Source organism: Tiliqua scincoides, chromosome 5 (assembly GCF_035046505.1).
Source record: "Tiliqua scincoides isolate rTilSci1 chromosome 5, rTilSci1.hap2, whole genome shotgun sequence".
Classification (NCBI taxonomy): Eukaryota; Metazoa; Chordata; class Lepidosauria; order Squamata; family Scincidae; genus Tiliqua; species Tiliqua scincoides.
The window spans coordinates 90697901-90715294 of NC_089825.1; the positions used below are offsets into that span (position 1 = coordinate 90697901).

Sequence of the window (17394 nt, forward strand, 5' to 3'; positions counted from 1 at the left end):
ATCATAATCGCCATCAGTCCAATTAGGTACTAGTATGACTTCAAAAGATGCCAATAGCTTGGTTGTATTTGACGTATCGATAGCTAGGAACAGAATGCCTCAATCTGTATTGATAATGGGGAAAGTTAATAATCTAACAACAATTTTTTTTTAATTGTTCAGAGGTCAAATTCCATACCCCCCATACCCCAGTTAAGAATCCCTGCTCCAGACTCAGCGTTCTTTTGGTGGTCATCTTTTTAAAAATCTGATTTGGCTTTGAAAAACAGAAGCACTCCATTATGAAACAGATCTCAGGGGGAATCAGTGCTGAGAAGCCTCCTTCCTTGATCTTCCTATGAAATCCCCAGGATTCTGCCCTCGCTCTGCAGTGGCTTTGGCCACCCTTAACAGCTGCCATAGTGTGTGAGGTAGTAATTGTTGGTCCTGGCAGAGAAAGGAGAATCCTGTAAGCATTGCAAGTGGACTTCTGGCAAACAACAGACTTTAAGGCCCAAATCCCAACCAACTTTCCAGCACTGGCATAGCAGTGCCAATGGGATGAGTGCTGCACCCTGCAGTTGGTGGCACTCACGGAGGCCTCCTCAAAGTAAGGGAATGCTTGTTCCCTTACCTGGAAGCTGCATTGCCCTTATGTCAGTGCTGGAAAGTGGGTTAGGATTGCGCCCTAAGGAACCAAAGGCCTGGGTTAGCAGCTCCCCTCACCCCATTTTATGAAAACTATTGAAGGGCGGTGTGGCCGTGTTGGGTGGGACTTGGGGTGGGATCACATGCTCACAACTTGCTTCCTGTGAGTGCTTCCTGCTTCCTGTTAGAATGTGCAGACCGCAAAGAGCCAGCGAGACATAGGAGACAGTGACAGGAGGGCTGCAATCATAGGCAGATATTGTGTGATGGGGGATTTCTGAACCGCTGATAATTGAAACAGCAGGTATAGGATCTGCAGATATGAGGGGACACCTGTCCTGACTCAAGGCCCTATCCCATCCAACTTTCCAGCACTGGTGCAGCTGCAATGAAGCCCCCAATGAAGCCCCCCTCTGGATGCAGTGCACACCCTATTGGCACAGCTGCACCGGCTTTGGAAAACTGGATAGGATTGGGCCTCAGGCCATTGGTCCATCTTGCCAAGCATGGCCTACTCTGACTAGCTGAAGATCACCAAGATCTCAGGCAGAGAGATAGGACCCTAGAGAGACCGAGGGAGATCTAGGCAGTGCCACCAGCACACTTAGAAAGCCCCAAACGTGCCTCAAAGCTACCTCTGCTGAAAAAAAATACCTCCGCTCTTTGCATCCACATGCAGCATCCAGGGGGTGTGAAAGAAGTTGGAAATTTAGCCACATTTTACTGACAGCAGAACTGAGGTTGACCTATTGTCACTCTGCATGTCACTGCTAGGAACTGAATCCAAGGCTTTTGGACTCAAGACCAAAGCTCCCACTACCAAACTATTCTGTCACATTTGGCACTCAGAAGTCTCTTATGGACATGTCCTCAAATCCCCTTTAATATCCCACATAATCTTGCCCCAGTGTTCTGAGTGGAACAGAAGCCCAGGCTGGCAGGCAATATCAAGATTTTGGCAATATCAAGATCTGGGTTCATCTACAAAGCAGAGTTTTTGGCAGTGAGTTAGCTGTGATAGGAGTCAGTCGCCAAGTCAGTCGACAAGTCAGTTGCCAAGACAATCAGGAGGAGCAGATGGAGCAAGGCGTTGTGGGAATTTAGTAGTCCTGCTCATTCTCTCCACCCTGCATTCACCACATTGAATTCTTCACTGGGTTTCCCATTAACTGCGAAGGGGGAATAGGGGACATCCACCCAACTGCAGCCGTACAAAAGAGTTTATATGGTAGAGATGTTCTGGAATGGAGTGAGGAAGTACTTTCTCTGAAAAATCTAATAAAGCCAACTGCATTCCGCCTGCCCTGCCCTCCTGGGGCTGGCCAGGTGGGCCTGATTGCTGAAAAGGGACAGACCGCAAGGAGGAGACTTCTGGGTTCCTTGGCCAAGTGGGGAGATGGAAACAGCCCCAAGACTGGGGGAAGAGGGCACTCTCCTCTAGTAAACCCAGCTGACGGGGACCCACTGTGATTCACTGTGCAGCTTCTCCAAGGCGTCCTGCAGCTGCTGGAATGTCCGTTCCATGTTGTCGTTGATGAGGCAGAGGTCAAAGTAGTGCCCATAGCCCCGCTGGATACGGCAGCTCTCATCAACCGTCCGTTTCAGGTCGGCATCCTGGGGCGCACATGAAAAAACGAAAGAGCAAGCTGTAAGTCGCTGAAGCCACCACAAGAGGGTGCAACACTAACAAAGAGCAGGTCATAAGCATCAGGGTGAGACAGGCTCCATTCACTTCCATGACTGAGGATGTTCTATGAAGTTTTTTAGCATAACTCCATCTGCTACTGGGAGTGATCTTTGGTTAGCCATCTTTGCCTTCATCTTTTCTTCCTCCCCAACTTGTCCCATCTTGTGGTGACTCTATAAAGCACCAAGCACACTGCCAGCGCTATACAACAGTAACAACAGACACCCAAGATGTTAAGCTGAAGGAGAGATCAACAATCAGATTACTAGTCTTACGGTTTGTTTCCCATGGCCAAAGTGAAGACTCCCTATTCTGACTTTACAGGAGGCTGGGAAGCAACCAGGAGTGAGGAATCGACTCCTCGTGGGTGGGTCACCAGGAAGTCCAGAGGAGACCTTTCAACCAAAATAATAAAATATGCTTCTGGGCATGCAAAGAGTGCTGTTCCCTCAACCCATTCAGCCTTCTTCTATCTGGCATTAAACTGATACGGCTTTGGAGAGTGATTGGCTTCCAGAAAGGTGGTCTGAACATAGCATCTCTCCTGTTTAGAGACCAGACACTGACCATCATTAAGGGTGCTGCTGCCCAAACCATTTCATGGCTTGAAATAGTGCATATGTACAGAAGAGGAAGTCCCAAGACCTGCCCACTATATTCCTTAGGCGTTTATTTATTCCCGAAACCAGTTCTGAGAATCTGAAAGTGAGAGCGGATTTTTTTTTTGCAGTCTATTTATAGCGTTGGAGAATTTTCTGGACAGCTTGATGCTGGCTGGCTTATGTCACAGTTTCACTCCTCTCCCTTCCCTTGTGTCACAGCTGATGCTGAACATCCATTTAAGCGCAGGTACAGTCAGCCCTTCCTCCTTATCTGCAGATTTGGCATCTGCTGATTTGACAACGCGGGTGCCAAGCTTGTGTTGGGAGGCCCTCAAGGACCTCCTGGACATGACTGGAAGCACCTTCTGGTCACATCCAGGAGATACTGTGTGACCCTTCCAAGGATTTTGTTATCTGTGGAAATCAGAATCTGTGGGGAGTTTTGGAATGGATACCCTGTGAACCCCTTTGGCCCACTGTAATAAATCACGAACAGCCAGGAATGGCCCATGGACCTAGCTAGGAGGGTCCTGGATGTATCTCCTTTTTTCCACTTGCGCAGAAAGTGGGGAACTCACCGTCAGCTGCTTGGTGGCCACACCATTCTCCAGCGCTGCTTTATTCATGGCTCTCAGCGTCTCAAAATCAGGGGCTTCAATGAACACCACGTAGGGGACGAACTCCGCCGTCCTCAGAACCTTGACAGCCTGTTCAATCATCCGAGATAGGGCGAGAGAAGAAAGAGAGACTTGCTGCCATCACTACTACCGTAACATCATATAGAATGCTAATGATGTGCTAGGTGCTGTTCAGAACATGGGTTACAACCACCATGGCACTTCACAATTGGTAGTATGTAACGGATTGGCCAAACTGTGGCTTGCAAGCCGCATGCAGCTCTTTGACATATAATGGATGCATGGCCGTGCCTCGGCTGGCCCCCAACATGTTGTGCCAGATGTACTGCAACGGATCCCAAAATTAATGTGAACAAGGAGACTGGTATTTGCTGTCCCATGGAGGGATCTAGTAGCCTTGCTCATTCTTAAGCACCAGCATGCAGGACACACAGAGATCAGGGCAAGCCATTTACAGCAGTAGTTTTCAACCTTTTTCAGCTCATGGCACACTGACAAGGGGGAACACAATCAGTTTTTTTTTGGAAATTAATGAGGCACACTAATGCTGCCGGGCAACTCACATTCCAATGGTCTGTCTGATAAACTACTCTCCCCCAAACTCCCACGGCAGACCAGTGGACCATGGTACACCAATGGACTACGGCACACTGCTTGAAAATTGCTCGGTCAGAGGCCTCTGAGTGATTGGTATGCGGCATACAAAGTCATACTGCTGGTGGTGATTTTAAAATGTTATCTGAACAAATTGTGCAATGGGGGATCTACCCTCCTAGGAAGCTCCATAAGCTTCCCTTCATCCCTAACCTTGGGAAATTAACACCCACCTGCGGGTTGACATCTAGAATGCACATTTTGCCTGCCTCCACGACTTCGTGGATAGAGTCAATCTTGGTCCCATAGAGATTCCCCTCGTACTCTCCGTGCTCCAGGTAGCGGCCTGCTTTGATGTCCACTTCCATCTCACTCCTAGTCACAAAGCAGTACACTTGTCCTGTCTTTTCGTGCTCCTTAGGCCTCCGAGAAGTATCTGTAACAAGAGGGATGAATGATAGAGGATCATCCTGAAACTAGAGCTGGTCTCTTTCTCCCTCTAGTGACTATAACAGGTAAAGACAGCTTTAGGGTTCTCCACTACCTTCTAATGGAGCAAAATCATTACTGGCTGTTTCAAAAGATCCCATTTGCACCACAAACTGCTTGCTCCCTGTACTAGCTGCAAGCTGCCCATACAAAAAGGGACAGCAGTGTGGCAGACAGTACCCACATTCTCTCCCCATTCTTAAGAGCATCAGTCAATGATGTGAAGCAAGAATATTTATTTATCATATTTTTATACTGCCCTTCCCACTGCTGCTTTCTCCCATAGCAACTGTTACCCTGCAGATGTCTGATCTTGGAAGCTAAGCAGGGTCAGGCCTGGTTAGTACTTGGATGGGAGACCGCTTGGGAATACCAGGTGCTGTAGGCTTATATCATAGTCTTTCGAGACTGAAGGTTGCCAACCATACTGCCCTTCCTCCAAAGAGCTCTTCTGTCCTCACAACAACAACCCTATGAGGTAGGCGAGGCTGAGAGAGAGAGTGACAGGCCCAAAGTCACCCAGGAATCTTCATAACTGAGTATGGATTTGAACCTGGATCTTCCAGGTCTAAGTTCAGCTCCCAAAACACTACACCATCTTGGTTAATAGGGAAATACAACACACAGGTAAGTTTTACTAAATATTACCGGAGGCAATGGCCAAACAAGATCATTGCCTCAGTCCAGCACTGCCAAAACTCACATGGGATGGTGGTTCCATATTGTGACTGGTCAGACATGATAAGCTTGTTCTTAAGACTGCGCCGGCCAACCCCCTGCGCACCAATGAGTACCAAGGTTTTCCTGCGGAATGGGGGCATCCGTGCCACTTCTTCATAGATTAACAATTCATGACGATCAAACTCTGCAGTGCAGGAGGGGAAAAAAATTACTATTAGTTGTAGAGCCAAAGAGTCATGTAAGTCTGAGGATGAAGCCACAGACAGATCATTAATAAAGGTGTCTGAAAATTGTGTTATTTATTTTACTCATAATAAAGCCAGTGGTGTTCAGTAAGACTTGGGCTGTAATCCTGTCTCACTCACTGGAAACAAACACCTCTCCTCATTAATTGCTGGCATCCAAACAGGAAATTTGCCTTGGTACTACATCCCCTGTCTCCAAAAGAGTCAAAGTAAAAGTCTGATAACATCAAAATGTGTTTTTTTTCCATATCAAAAAAGTTTTTTTTTTCCATATTTCCTTCATGAAGTCCAACTTTGAGAGCTGTTTCGTAAACCTACATCATTAGTCCAGCCACTGAATTATAGTGAAAATCATTAAGCATCAACTTCTATGCTTCACTTCCCCCTCCCATCCTGAAACCCTTACAGCCAAAAGTATTCATCACTGCAGATACTGACCACAAAATAACCAAAGTTGAATTTCTGCAAGCAATTGGGAGTTAAGGAGAACTGGCTTGGATTCCCCCACGCTCCTCCAAACATACACTAAAAATAAGTTTCAGCTTTAATGAGCGCTAAACATTGTTTTGCTGAAAGAGTCCCCATGGGTCTATGTTGATATATTTAACCATGTCCACCGAGAACTGATTTTTTAAAAAAATCACACAATGTTAGTCAACCATGACTAAATAGAAATTTGACCATTAGGGGGTGCAGTTCCCAGAAAGTTTCTACCACTGCCTGAAAGTATTTGACTCCTGAACTAATTTCAGTCACAGCCTATCAGATAGTCTTCAATTGGTTTATGTCGCTAAGCTTTCAGCCAGTGGGGATTATCAAAGTCAGTCCCAATTCCTCCTTCCTATGCTGCCAACCTCCTAACACTGCCCCAAAGCAAACATTGTTGTCCCTGGAATTTGCTATAGGATGAGAAACCAGGCTCCTCCCATGAATTCTGCTGTAGGCAGGGTTCCCCAGTTGCTCAAAGGGGGGGGGGGAGAGAGAGAGAGAGAGAGAGAGAGAGAGGAGGAGGAGGAGGAAGCAGAAGCAGGAGGAAGCAGAAGCAGAAGAAGATGATGATGAAGAAGAAAACTAGAACCCAACACTCAAACATGAAATCTGACATCTTCTGCAAGGCTTTCATCATCCAGAAATCCAGAGCAGCTAAGGGAACTGCAGTCACCTTGACTTGTGACCTGGGTTCTCACAGTACAGTAAAACTTTGCAGAGATCACAGAGCCTAATACCACAGGGGTCCTTAGATAGGGAAAACATGGAGAACTGCAGATAGTTCTTGCCTGCATTTTTTGTGGTCAGATACATCATCCTTTTCTTCTTCTTCCCACTGAGACTTCCACACAGGGCACCTGCCAGGAGGAGAAAGGAGACATGGAACCAAGTTGGGGAACTGTCCTAAAGAGAAAGCCATCCCATGTGTAGGGAACACCTGAAAGAGGGGGAGACTGGAAGGAAGAGATTGCAGGAGTCTGTAGGCCATCTGGTTGTAGACTTGCTGGATTTGATTATCATACTTTTCTGGAGTAAGATGGTTTCCTAAATAGGTATAAGTTGGTGTCATAGTCCAGGCAATGAGTCCATACTAGGGATCAGGCGACACTCTGCTTATGACCCTGAGGCCAGTGGTTCAAATCACACTCTCCCCTATGCAATCAAGCTGCTTTTTTTTTTTTTCCTCCCATAGAGGAAAGCAGGGATATATCCTTGCTTTGAGAATGAGCAGAACCCAAACCAAATGGGGGTTGCTTGGTTCAAGTTCCATTTGTTCCAAAATGAACAAATGAACTAGTTGGCAAAGCAGTGGATTTGAATGGGTGTCTGATTTCAAAACTTTAATTCATTTTCAGGGAGTTTGGGGCACCATCTTGAATATCTGTACTGCCCAGGGGACACTGATGCACATCCCCCTCCCCCCAGGACAGCATCTTTTTTTTTTTTTTTAACCCACCTTGTTCAAGGATAACCCTGCTTCCCAGGACAGTATCAGTACTCAAGATACTACCTGCCAGAAGGCAGTTGCAGCCTGAGTTTCTTTGCCGTCAACACAGGAGAAGGTAAAAACTTTAGATTTTTTTCCTCTTTGAAAAGCAAAACAAAAATGAACTTTTTTTTCTGAAAATGCAGAATGTATTTTGAATGCATTCTGAAATGGAGAGCCAAAAGAGCCTTGGAAATGAATGGAATTGTGACATTCTTAAAAATATACATGCACCTCCCCAGAGGACTGATCGAACAGCTATTAGCAAGATACCTAAATGAAACTTCCATATTCGAAAGTTACCATTTACAGATAGCATGGTTTACTGGTGGGATATTTTTAAGATCAAGCAATGCCTGTACACCTTAGGTGAATGTACAACTTTTCTGCTTTGCTCTGTCCCCTAAATCTGCCAGAAACTGCTTGCCTCAACCCCCAGACTGCACTGGCTCCACCTGCAGGACCCTCCAGTGTGCTCAGATATTGATACCTGCCAATGAGCTTGCCAGAGTCCTCCAGCTAACCACTGTTCGAAACCGAATTCTGAGACAGATGGAAATTTGGTCTGATCCAACAAGTCTCTGAGGCAGAGCGGGGGGAAAGGGAGACTAGATTCCCAGGCTGAGCAAATAGGAATGAGCCTTACCTGATCCAAGATGTGATGTATAAGGGCCCAATCCTATCCAATTTTCCAGGGCCAGTGAAGTGGTGCCAGTGGGGCGTAAGCTGCATCCTTTGGTGGGGAGGCAGTCACAGAGGACTCCTCAAGGTAAGAGAACATTTGTCCCCCTTACCTTAGGGCTGCACTGTGGTTGCACCAGTGCTGGAAAGTTGGATAGGATTGGGCCCTAAGAGTCCGAATGAACTAGAAGGCTGAAGTGAGAATGAACCAGCTCTAAAAAATCCTCTCAAATCCTCCTGCTTTTTGGGCCTTCCGTGCAGGCCGAATATCTGTTGCCTGTGCCTTTGGATCTGGAAGCCCTCATCCCTGGATGCCAGCAAGGTGGCTCTAGTTTCTTTAGCTGTCTGTTAAATGTTGTTGACCAGCTTTTGCTCCTGCTTCCAAGCTATTCCAATTCTGGCCTTTACAACGACAGAGCCTTTTACCTGACGACGGTGTGACTTCAAGGTCACGCTTCACAAATGCCTTGCGCTTCTCCTCCAGCAGCTGGCTTGGGATCAGTCCTGCACTGCCACCTTCCACATGGCAAGCCTGCAAGAATCAATGCCAGTGTGAACATGCCAGTGTGCCAGGGGGACCAAACACAATGGAGGACAATGCGTATATACCTTTAACCACTGTATAGAAGAGGGAATTTTGGCAGGTGCAGCTCAGCATGGAGGGATTTAAAAAGCTTCACCTGCCAAAATTCACTCTTCTATACAATGGTTAAAGGTGTAGGCATTCTGTCCTCCATTGTATCTGGTCACCCTGAGTGTGGACATCTGGGGTGGGCTACCATGGCATAGGGACAGATGTCCGTTGACATGAAGAGGGGGTTCCCTCCACATAAACACCCAATTTCCATTGTTAAAAATACAGTAGTCCTCCCATGTCTGCGGAGGGTTTGTTCCCACTGCTGCTACAGATACCCAAAACCATGGATAGCAGTGAACCCTTTACTTATCATGGTGCCACAAGGCATTCTGGAGCACAAGAAGCAGTTCACAAATTCTCCCCATCTCACCAATGACTTCTCTGTCTCTGTTAGCAGCTTTCCTGTCACTGTCTCCTGTGCCGTTCACTTCCTGCTAGCGTTGCACTGTTTGTAGCCCTCCAACCTGCTTCCTGTTAGCATTAGCTAAGAGGCACCCCAAGCCTGCCACTGACGCAACTTGCATCAGGTGGCCCTGTGGATGGGCTGGCAGTGACCCAAACCCAGAACTGTGGTTAGTTTTGACTATGCTTTGCTCAAACAAGCCAGCATCTGTAACTAGGGTTTGATTCCGACTTGCATTATCAAACTGTTATCATTGCCACTTTCACTGTTTCTTCTATATAACAGAGAATGGATTTCCCTGGTTAATAAAAATAGCTTAGGTTCCTTAGTTTTAACACTATGGCCCCCCTACTCGTGTGACTGATTCCCTGAGTGTGACCAGCCATCCCAAATTTCATTGAGGCTGAATTCCCAATGAAACCTGATTGTGACACTCCCTGAACCCTGAAGCGATGTCCACCAAGGCAAGGGCCTTACCTGCCACCAGTTGGGGTCATCCTGGTTGACAATCTGCAGAAGGTCTCCAGCGATAAACTTCAGCCCGGCTTCCTTGCATGGGATGAGGCTGTCAGTGACTGGGTCATAGTCAAAGTGAGCCTTCACAAACACCTGACAGAAAAGGATCGACAGGAGAAGATTTGGGAGCAGGCTGAGGAGAATCAAAAGGACCACACCAAGAGTTGTTGTGCTCACTAACCAGCCAAGATCAAAACCTGAGGGTCATGACAGACTGTGGCAAGGATACCACCAACCAAAAGGTTCACAATACATCGAAAAGGAAGATGGTTACAAAGATGTTGCCCGTTTCAAGACACATTTCTCAAAGTGTGATCCGCCAACTAGGGATGGCCCATGTGCCATCCGCTGCCAGTCTGCAGCACACCACCTGTGGCTTTGGGCTTCTCTGGTGAGTCAAGGGTGCCTGGAAAAATTGGAGCTGAGCCATCTCCCCAGGCTGCTGCGGGACTTGGATGTTGCCTCCCGAGGTTAGTGCGTAAAGTCTCACAAGAGGCTACAAGACCAAGAAGCATGAGACAAGGGAAAAGAAGAGGTAAGCAGGAGGTTTAAGAGCGGTAGAGGCCACGGAACTGTCAGATAAGGAGCAATTATATGAAGCATACATTAATGCCCGAGTTTTACCCTGCACATGCCCGATCTCATCTGATCTCGGAAGCTAAGCAGGGTCAGGCCTGGTTAGTACTTGGATGGGAGACCGCCTGGGAATACTGGCTGCTGTAGGCTTATACCATAGTCTTTCGAGACTGAAGGTTGCCAACCATAACCATTCATTTAATTCAAGGAAAGGGTATTGGTGAAAATGTTCTAATACACCAGAAACAAAACAGCCTCGCAAAAGAAACAAGTGTGGCTGTACCTCTGAGCCTTGCCAGTTAACACTGACCCCCTACTGATTAAACAATTAAAGCTTTATAGGTGACTAATGTACTGTTGAACCCAATAAAGCTTGCAGCCCTATTGAGAATGCCAATTTTAAAGCTTTCCCAATGGTCATGTGCAAACCGGTGGATTCAGGTATCATTTTGTTTTCTTTGCATTTCTTTTGATCAGAACTCATTCTGTGGAAGAACTCGGCTGTGGAACCCGGTTCCAATATTAGTGTTTATCTTGGGAATAGAGGGGAAAGATCTGAGAATGGACAGCGTGCCTTTGCCTCATTACTCACCAATACAGTCAACCTTCACATCTCTAGATTTGGAGGCCAGAACTTCCCAATTTGAAAATGAGGCTTCCTTAGAGTTGCCAACTGACCACCTTCTGCCCTGTTCCTATGCCAAGTAGCAATGTAAAAATGAGTCCGTGAGGTGCAGTGGTTTAAAAGCTGGATGCGGAACTGTGGAGACCTGGGTTTGAATCCCCACTGAGACCATATTGCTGACCAGATGACATTGGGCCAATCATTTCCTAACTTTCCTCACTGGTTGCTGTGAAGATATTGGGGGTGGAGGGGTGGGACTTTCTACCTATATGCCACCTTGAGCTCCTTGGAGCAAAGGTGCAATATCACAGGCCAACACACATTTTGCTTCCCTTAACGTTACACCAATTCCTGGGTATATTTAGGGTGATATAAAAATGGGGTGATTCCAAAAATGGCATCTGTTTTGCCCTATCACGTCTAGTTTCGGAGACACGGCATAGCCTCTTTAGTGAACAGTTCAAGAAGCTTCCTCATGAAGCAGCCTACACCATGGCTTCCTCATGAGGAAGCTGCTTGAACCATTCACTAACGAGGCTTTACTATATCCCCAAAACTAGACGTGATAGGGCAAAACGGATGCCATTTTTGGAATCGGCACCCCAAATTCATATCAAACCACCATAAAGTTTGGGAAAAACTTTTTCTGACCCTCAATTTTGTAGGCCTGTGTATTTTAGCAGAACAGAAAATCTGAAGAAATCAGTCATTTTTTGTGGCATGCAGATAAAATTCATCACCTGCCCACACCTGCCAATCAAGTTGCTGCTTACAAACACAGGAGCAGGAGAAGGTAAAAAACTTGGCCACCCTAAGCTGTCTAGCAGGATTGCTTTTTTTTTTTTTTTTTTAATTCACTCTGGACCAAAAACAGCAATTCAACAGTCAAGAGCAAACGCATGAAGCTCTGATACAAACGCATGGCTGGTACAATACCCACGTTGCCAATCATCTCATCCTCAAACAATGGACGCTGGCGGTGGAAGGCTGCAAGCGAACAGCACTTTTCCCCCTCCCTCTCTCATCATAGCTGACTTTTATTTGCATCCACAGGAGGGAAAAACTGCTGCCTGGGAAACGGATCACGTCTGTGGGTATCTGTCGAGACCGTTTAGCTCTCCCCTCTTTTCCCCTCCACACTCATCACGGCGCTCACAGAAACGAAACCCTGAAGAATGTTTACAAATGGAAGGAGTTTAAGGTCCAGGGCCTGGGGGAGGGAAGGAGAGGAGATTCCCTTTGAAGCCCCCAACCTGTAGCCAACATTTCGTTCTTACAACGAGAAATGCTTGCACATCACACCCTCCAATCTGAATGGTGGGGAATGTGATTCCTTTGGAAAAAGCAGTTTCTCCATGTTCTGGGGCTGGTGAGTGGCCTTCCAAAAAAATCAGATGTTTTCCAAGCCTGAACTGAACAGAGACCTACGAGTATAAGAAGAGCCCTGCTGGATCAGGCCAAAGATCCAGCTAGTCCAGCTTCCTGGTTTGCTCAGTGGCCCACCACAAATGCAGATACCTGCATCCTGTTGCCACTCCCTGGCACCTGGCATTCAGAGGTAGACTACTTCTAAAACCAGGAGGCTGCACATACCCATCATGGCTTGTAACCTGTGACGGACTTTTCTTCCAGTAATCTGTCCTATCTCCTTTTAAAGGCAACTAGGGCAGACACCATCACCACATCTTGTGGTGACAAGTTCCACAGATTAATGACACGCTGAGTAAAGAAATATTTTCTTTTGAACGTATTGAGCAGCGAGGGATAAGCAGAGGGGTAGCAGCTGGTGTTTGACACTTTCGCTGTCAGTTTCCTGACCTTAAATGGCCTCCCTTCAGCAGTTCCCCCAGCAGGGTTTTCAATGTGAATTTGTGATGGCGGGGGCGGAGGGGGGGGCTAGTAGCTCAGTGGCAAAGCACCTGCCCTGCACATCAAAGGCCCCAGGCTCAATCCCTGGCAGCATCTCCAGGTACGACTAGAGGGACAAGGGATGTAGAAGACGGCCTTATATTTGCAGGAGGCTGGTGAGGAGAAGGGAAGGGGTTAACTTGTCATCAGCCGGCCCTCATCACCTCCTCCCAACCCAGCCCAATGAACAAACAAACATGCACCACTGAACAACAGTTACACATGCTTGCAGATTATGTGTCACTTGAGCCGCTGGGGAAAGATGGCTTTCCAGCTTGGCCCCAATTTTCAGAGGTTGCAAAAGCTCCTCCCAAGTAGCTTTGCAGTAAAAACATTCTCCCCCCCCCCCTTCTCCCCTTCACCTTTTTTTTTCTGGCCTGCATTTAGCTCCCGTCCATTTTTTCTGCTTATTGGCGTGAAATAATCCTCTTTGCCTCCACAAAGAAGTAGGATTATATCCAAACGAAAACAAGCATCGCTCATCTCCATCACCCCGAGCGTCATCCCCCCTTTTCTCCCTCCCCTTTGGAAATCGGCACTGTGCTTTGTGGTGGGAAACTAGCGGTTGCCATCTCATTACACAGTTCTGTGCGCAGCTCTTGCTCTCTGGCTCACATATACACAGACACACAAATGCTTCTAGTGTTACCAGGTGCAACTCTGAATCCGTGTTTGTGTGCCATCACACCCACATACTGTGCCAATCACACATATGCCTCAACTCGTCTGCCAATGGTACCCCCCCCCCTCCATTGTCCCCTGCAGGTCAGGTAGAAGCTGAAAAATGGGGAATGGATCCCAAGGGGCATGAGCATTGAAAATGCATGAGATGAGATGAGTGTTTTTTGAACAAGCTGATCTGGGTTCCAAATCCCTATGCAGCCAGTGTGGTGGTACTGGTTAGAACAGGAGTGTCAAACATAAGGCCCGTGGGCCAATGTGGCCCCCAAAAGCAATTTATCCACTTCCCCTATAATTTGGGCTCGTTTTGTCTTCCGTCATTTGCAGTTCATGAGTTTCTACGTGAGAACAAAGTGCTTATTTCTGGCCATCATCTGCTTAACGATGTCACTTCCTGCTTAATAATATCACTTCCTGCTCTCAGCAGGTGCCATGAATGCTAACTTCGGTCCTCTGTAAGAAACAAGTTTGACATCCCTGCGTAAGAGTAACTAGCTTTGTAATGTCCACACTGGTCGGCATCTGCTCTCCAGGTTTTCAGAGAGGGTTCATTCCAGCCCAACCAAATCCCCTGCTAACTGGGCAAAGAGGCACCTTTAAAGTGGCGGGGTAATCCTGGGCTGCTCGGATTCGCGCTACCTCTTGAGGTGGTGCAGATGTGAGTAGCCCTATTGGAGCTGCTGCCGCTTGACCCCGGTGTAAGGGGAAGCGATTCCCCTTGCCCTGGGCTGACAGCCCAATCCTGAGCTGCACGGCATGCAGGGTTGAAGGGGCACCGAAAATGGCTGCCGCTGCATCCTGAACGCTACCCATGCAGCACCAGCAGCTCCGTGGAGGAAGGGGACTTTCATCCCCTTCCCCCGGGTAAGCCAAGTAACCCTGCAAAGGGACTACTTGATTCTACGGCGACCCAAGTGTCAGCATGGAATCAAGAGCCTCTGTGTCGGGCTGGCAGCTTGACACAGAGTCTCAGGATCTGGTGGAGGTCCCACCTCCCTCCCACACTGCTCCCCCCCGTACGCCTCCCCCCGCCCTCTCCTCACCCCCAGCCCCCATGCCTCCACCTGCCTCTCTGCCGCACTGAGGGCTGCAGATGTGCCTTATGACACGTTTGCAACAGTGTGCGCCAGTGGTAGGCCAGCGTGTACTCTTTAATATTGGGTCCTGAACTGCTTTCAGCCTTGAATACAGAGCCAGCCCACTGGCCTGTCTGCTCCAGGGCAGGTTAGGATTGGGCTGCACATCTTATTGGTCTTGCTCAATAATTATTAGTTAAAATAGATACATCAATTGTAAAAATAATACAGTAGCACACATAAATAAATACGTAAATTATAATTATATCCGGAGATGTCAGGTAATGAATTTGGGAGCTTCTGCATGAAAAATAGGTGCTCTTCCACAGAGCTACAACCCCTGCCTAGATGGTCTTCCTTGTTGTGGAGGCAGGAGTTGGTCAAATGCTAAGAGAAGATACTGAGAGGATAGACTGAGACGCAGTTCAGTTGATCTAGAAACAAAATTTGCCCTGCCGTGAGGATATAGCTTAACTGCAGGGCTTGTGATCTGCATGAAAATGCCCCAGGTTGAATCCCTGGCACCTTTAAGTAGGACTGGGAACAATCTCCCATTTAAAATCCAGGTGAGTCACTGTTAGTCAGAGCAGACAGTACGCAGGTAGATGAAGCAAGTGTTAGACTTGAGATAAAGCAGCTACCCATGGTTGGCACTGAGGTGGGCTGGCCAACCTTGGTGTGGCCTTAAGTGACACAAAACCTTTTCTGTGGACTGCGAGGTCAGGTTCCCTGGGCCAGAGAGTTTAGGCTGGCAGAGGGCAGGAAGACTTTGCTTGTAGACTTCAGGAGGATTTCTGGTAGTTTGGGGGTCACCCACCCAGACCCAGGTTCCCATAGCTATATAAAAGCGGTTGAAAAGCGGTATATAAATACTGTTATTATTATTATTATTATTAAAAGCAAGTAACGTTCATGCCTTTGCAAATTCTAGCAGGCTGGATGTAATTGAGTTGACACCTGCCTATGAAATTCTTACGCTACTTTGCCCAAAGCACCCAAGCAGTAACTCACTTTAGGAACTCAACACATGACTCAAGGAGAAGATATGTGTGAGTGAGTAGTGGCAGGATGGATGGAAAAGCAGCTTAGAAAAGGGGGGCAGGAAGAGGAAGGCTTTATTTTCTTGTTCTGCCCAGCAGAACCTCCCCCCATGGGGAGAGGGGGTAGAAAGTCATATACTTTTGCAGACTATTCCTCAATCCCTGCAGCTGAGTTTCACCTGCCATGGCTAATCACTTCTTCCTGATTCTACTTCTTGTTGTTGGCATCCTTCAGTCTCGGAAGACTATGGTATCGCGCTCTGAATGGTGGCTCTGGAACAGAGTGTCCTCTCCAGTGCGTGAAGCCTGGGTAAAGTAGATATGGAGGATAGACTGTTTCCCATGCAGCAAATCCCCCCTTTCCACATCGCTGAAATGGTCCAATGGAAAGGCAGAGGCCAATACGGTTGGTTCCAGCGGCGTCGCAGGAGTTGCCAGAACGTGACTGTGTTCAGCCATGAACTGCCTCAGGGACTCCGGCTCCGGATTTTGCCTCGAGGTTGACTCCTGAAGCCTTTCCCATAACTGGATGTAGCCACAAGGCAGTGGAGGTTTGGGATCAGAGTTTTCCTTCTCTCCGATGAGCTGCCTTCCCAGGCTGACGAGTCCCATCTAACCGGTGGCTGTTTAGTCGCCTCTTACGACAAGTACAACCAAACTGAGGGCCTATTCTTATTCCCAGCCCCCAGGGGAATTCTACTTTTACAGATCTTCTACTTCTACAGATCAGGAAATGGGCGTGCAGGAGCATTCCAATTTTTGACTTGAAAGGGAGAAAGTATTTGCAAGTGTGTCAATGCAGGTAGCACTCTAGACAGGCTTGGAAACTTTTCCACAAAAAGGGGTTGCTGCTGTTGCCACTACCTCTCTCCCTGCCTTTCTCCAAAGCCAAGTATTTACCTCTGAGGTTGGAAAAGGAGAAAGACAGCCTGGTAGTGACAGGGCAGGAGGCATCCATTTTCTGCCAGAGATTCTAGTTCAAGGCTGGTAGGCCCAGTCTCAACTGAAAAGGATTCTTTGCTGGAGCTCCAGCTTCTCATTTTGCTATTGAGGAAAGGGAAGAAGGAAGCAGCAACAGCCGCTCACAGGACCAAAGTGAGCACATGGCTGGGCACAGGTTCAAATTTCCACTCAGCCATGATGTTTCCTGAGTCAGTCACTATCTGTCAGCCTCACCTACCTCACAGGGTTGTTATCAGGACAAAAGGAGAGGAGGAACTATGTACACCACCTGGAGCTCCTTGGAGGAAGGTTGGTATAAAAATGTGGAAAATAAACAAATCTTAGGTAACCACAGGTTAATCAAGGTAATTAACTCCCCTTTGTGCATTTGCCCTGATCTTTCATTGAGCATACTGCATGCATCAACGGTGCTTGCCCACTTACCCAGCTAGGTGATGGGTCCAAGATCCTGAAGTAACATGAGCTCCTACTTAAAGGCAAAGCACCCAGCTAGTCCTCTTGGTGTTACTTCTGTTTTCAGCTGGGGTGGTGCTGAGTGCTGAGACCCCATGCCTCTATCTTCCACCACCTCCCCAGATCCTCCTCAGTTCTGGGGATTCCTACCATCTCTACTACTCCAGTTCCAGAGGCAGCAGAAGACAACACTAGCCATGCAACAGCACATATCTCAGGAACTCAGCACAGCCCTTCTAACTGGGAAGCATGCTCCTCCAAGAAGGTGGGGTCTAGGGCACACACACACTCTTGCAT

At 47.6% G+C, this 17394-nt stretch overlaps 1 protein-coding gene and 1 pseudogene across 2 annotated transcripts in view; one reads left to right on the top strand and one right to left on the bottom strand.

Moving 5' to 3' along the window:
• Window positions 1–2064: 2064 nt before the first annotated feature.
• Window positions 2065–17394, bottom strand: part of MPP2 (MAGUK p55 scaffold protein 2) — a 34940-nt gene continuing 19610 nt past the window's right edge. For both annotated transcript variants that reach the window (XM_066627960.1, XM_066627961.1), the window contains 7 exons: window positions 9737–9868; window positions 8646–8751; window positions 6841–6909; window positions 5341–5502; window positions 4382–4584; window positions 3495–3623; window positions 2065–2241 (listed from right to left, as the gene is read on the bottom strand). In XM_066627960.1, coding sequence (XP_066484057.1) covers window positions 2065–2241; window positions 3495–3623; window positions 4382–4584; window positions 5341–5502; window positions 6841–6909; window positions 8646–8751; window positions 9737–9868 — 978 coding nt within the window. The remainder of the gene's footprint in view (window positions 2242–3494; window positions 3624–4381; window positions 4585–5340; window positions 5503–6840; window positions 6910–8645; window positions 8752–9736; window positions 9869–17394) is intronic.
• On the top strand, window positions 10375–10501 carry LOC136654484 (5S ribosomal RNA; annotated as a pseudogene).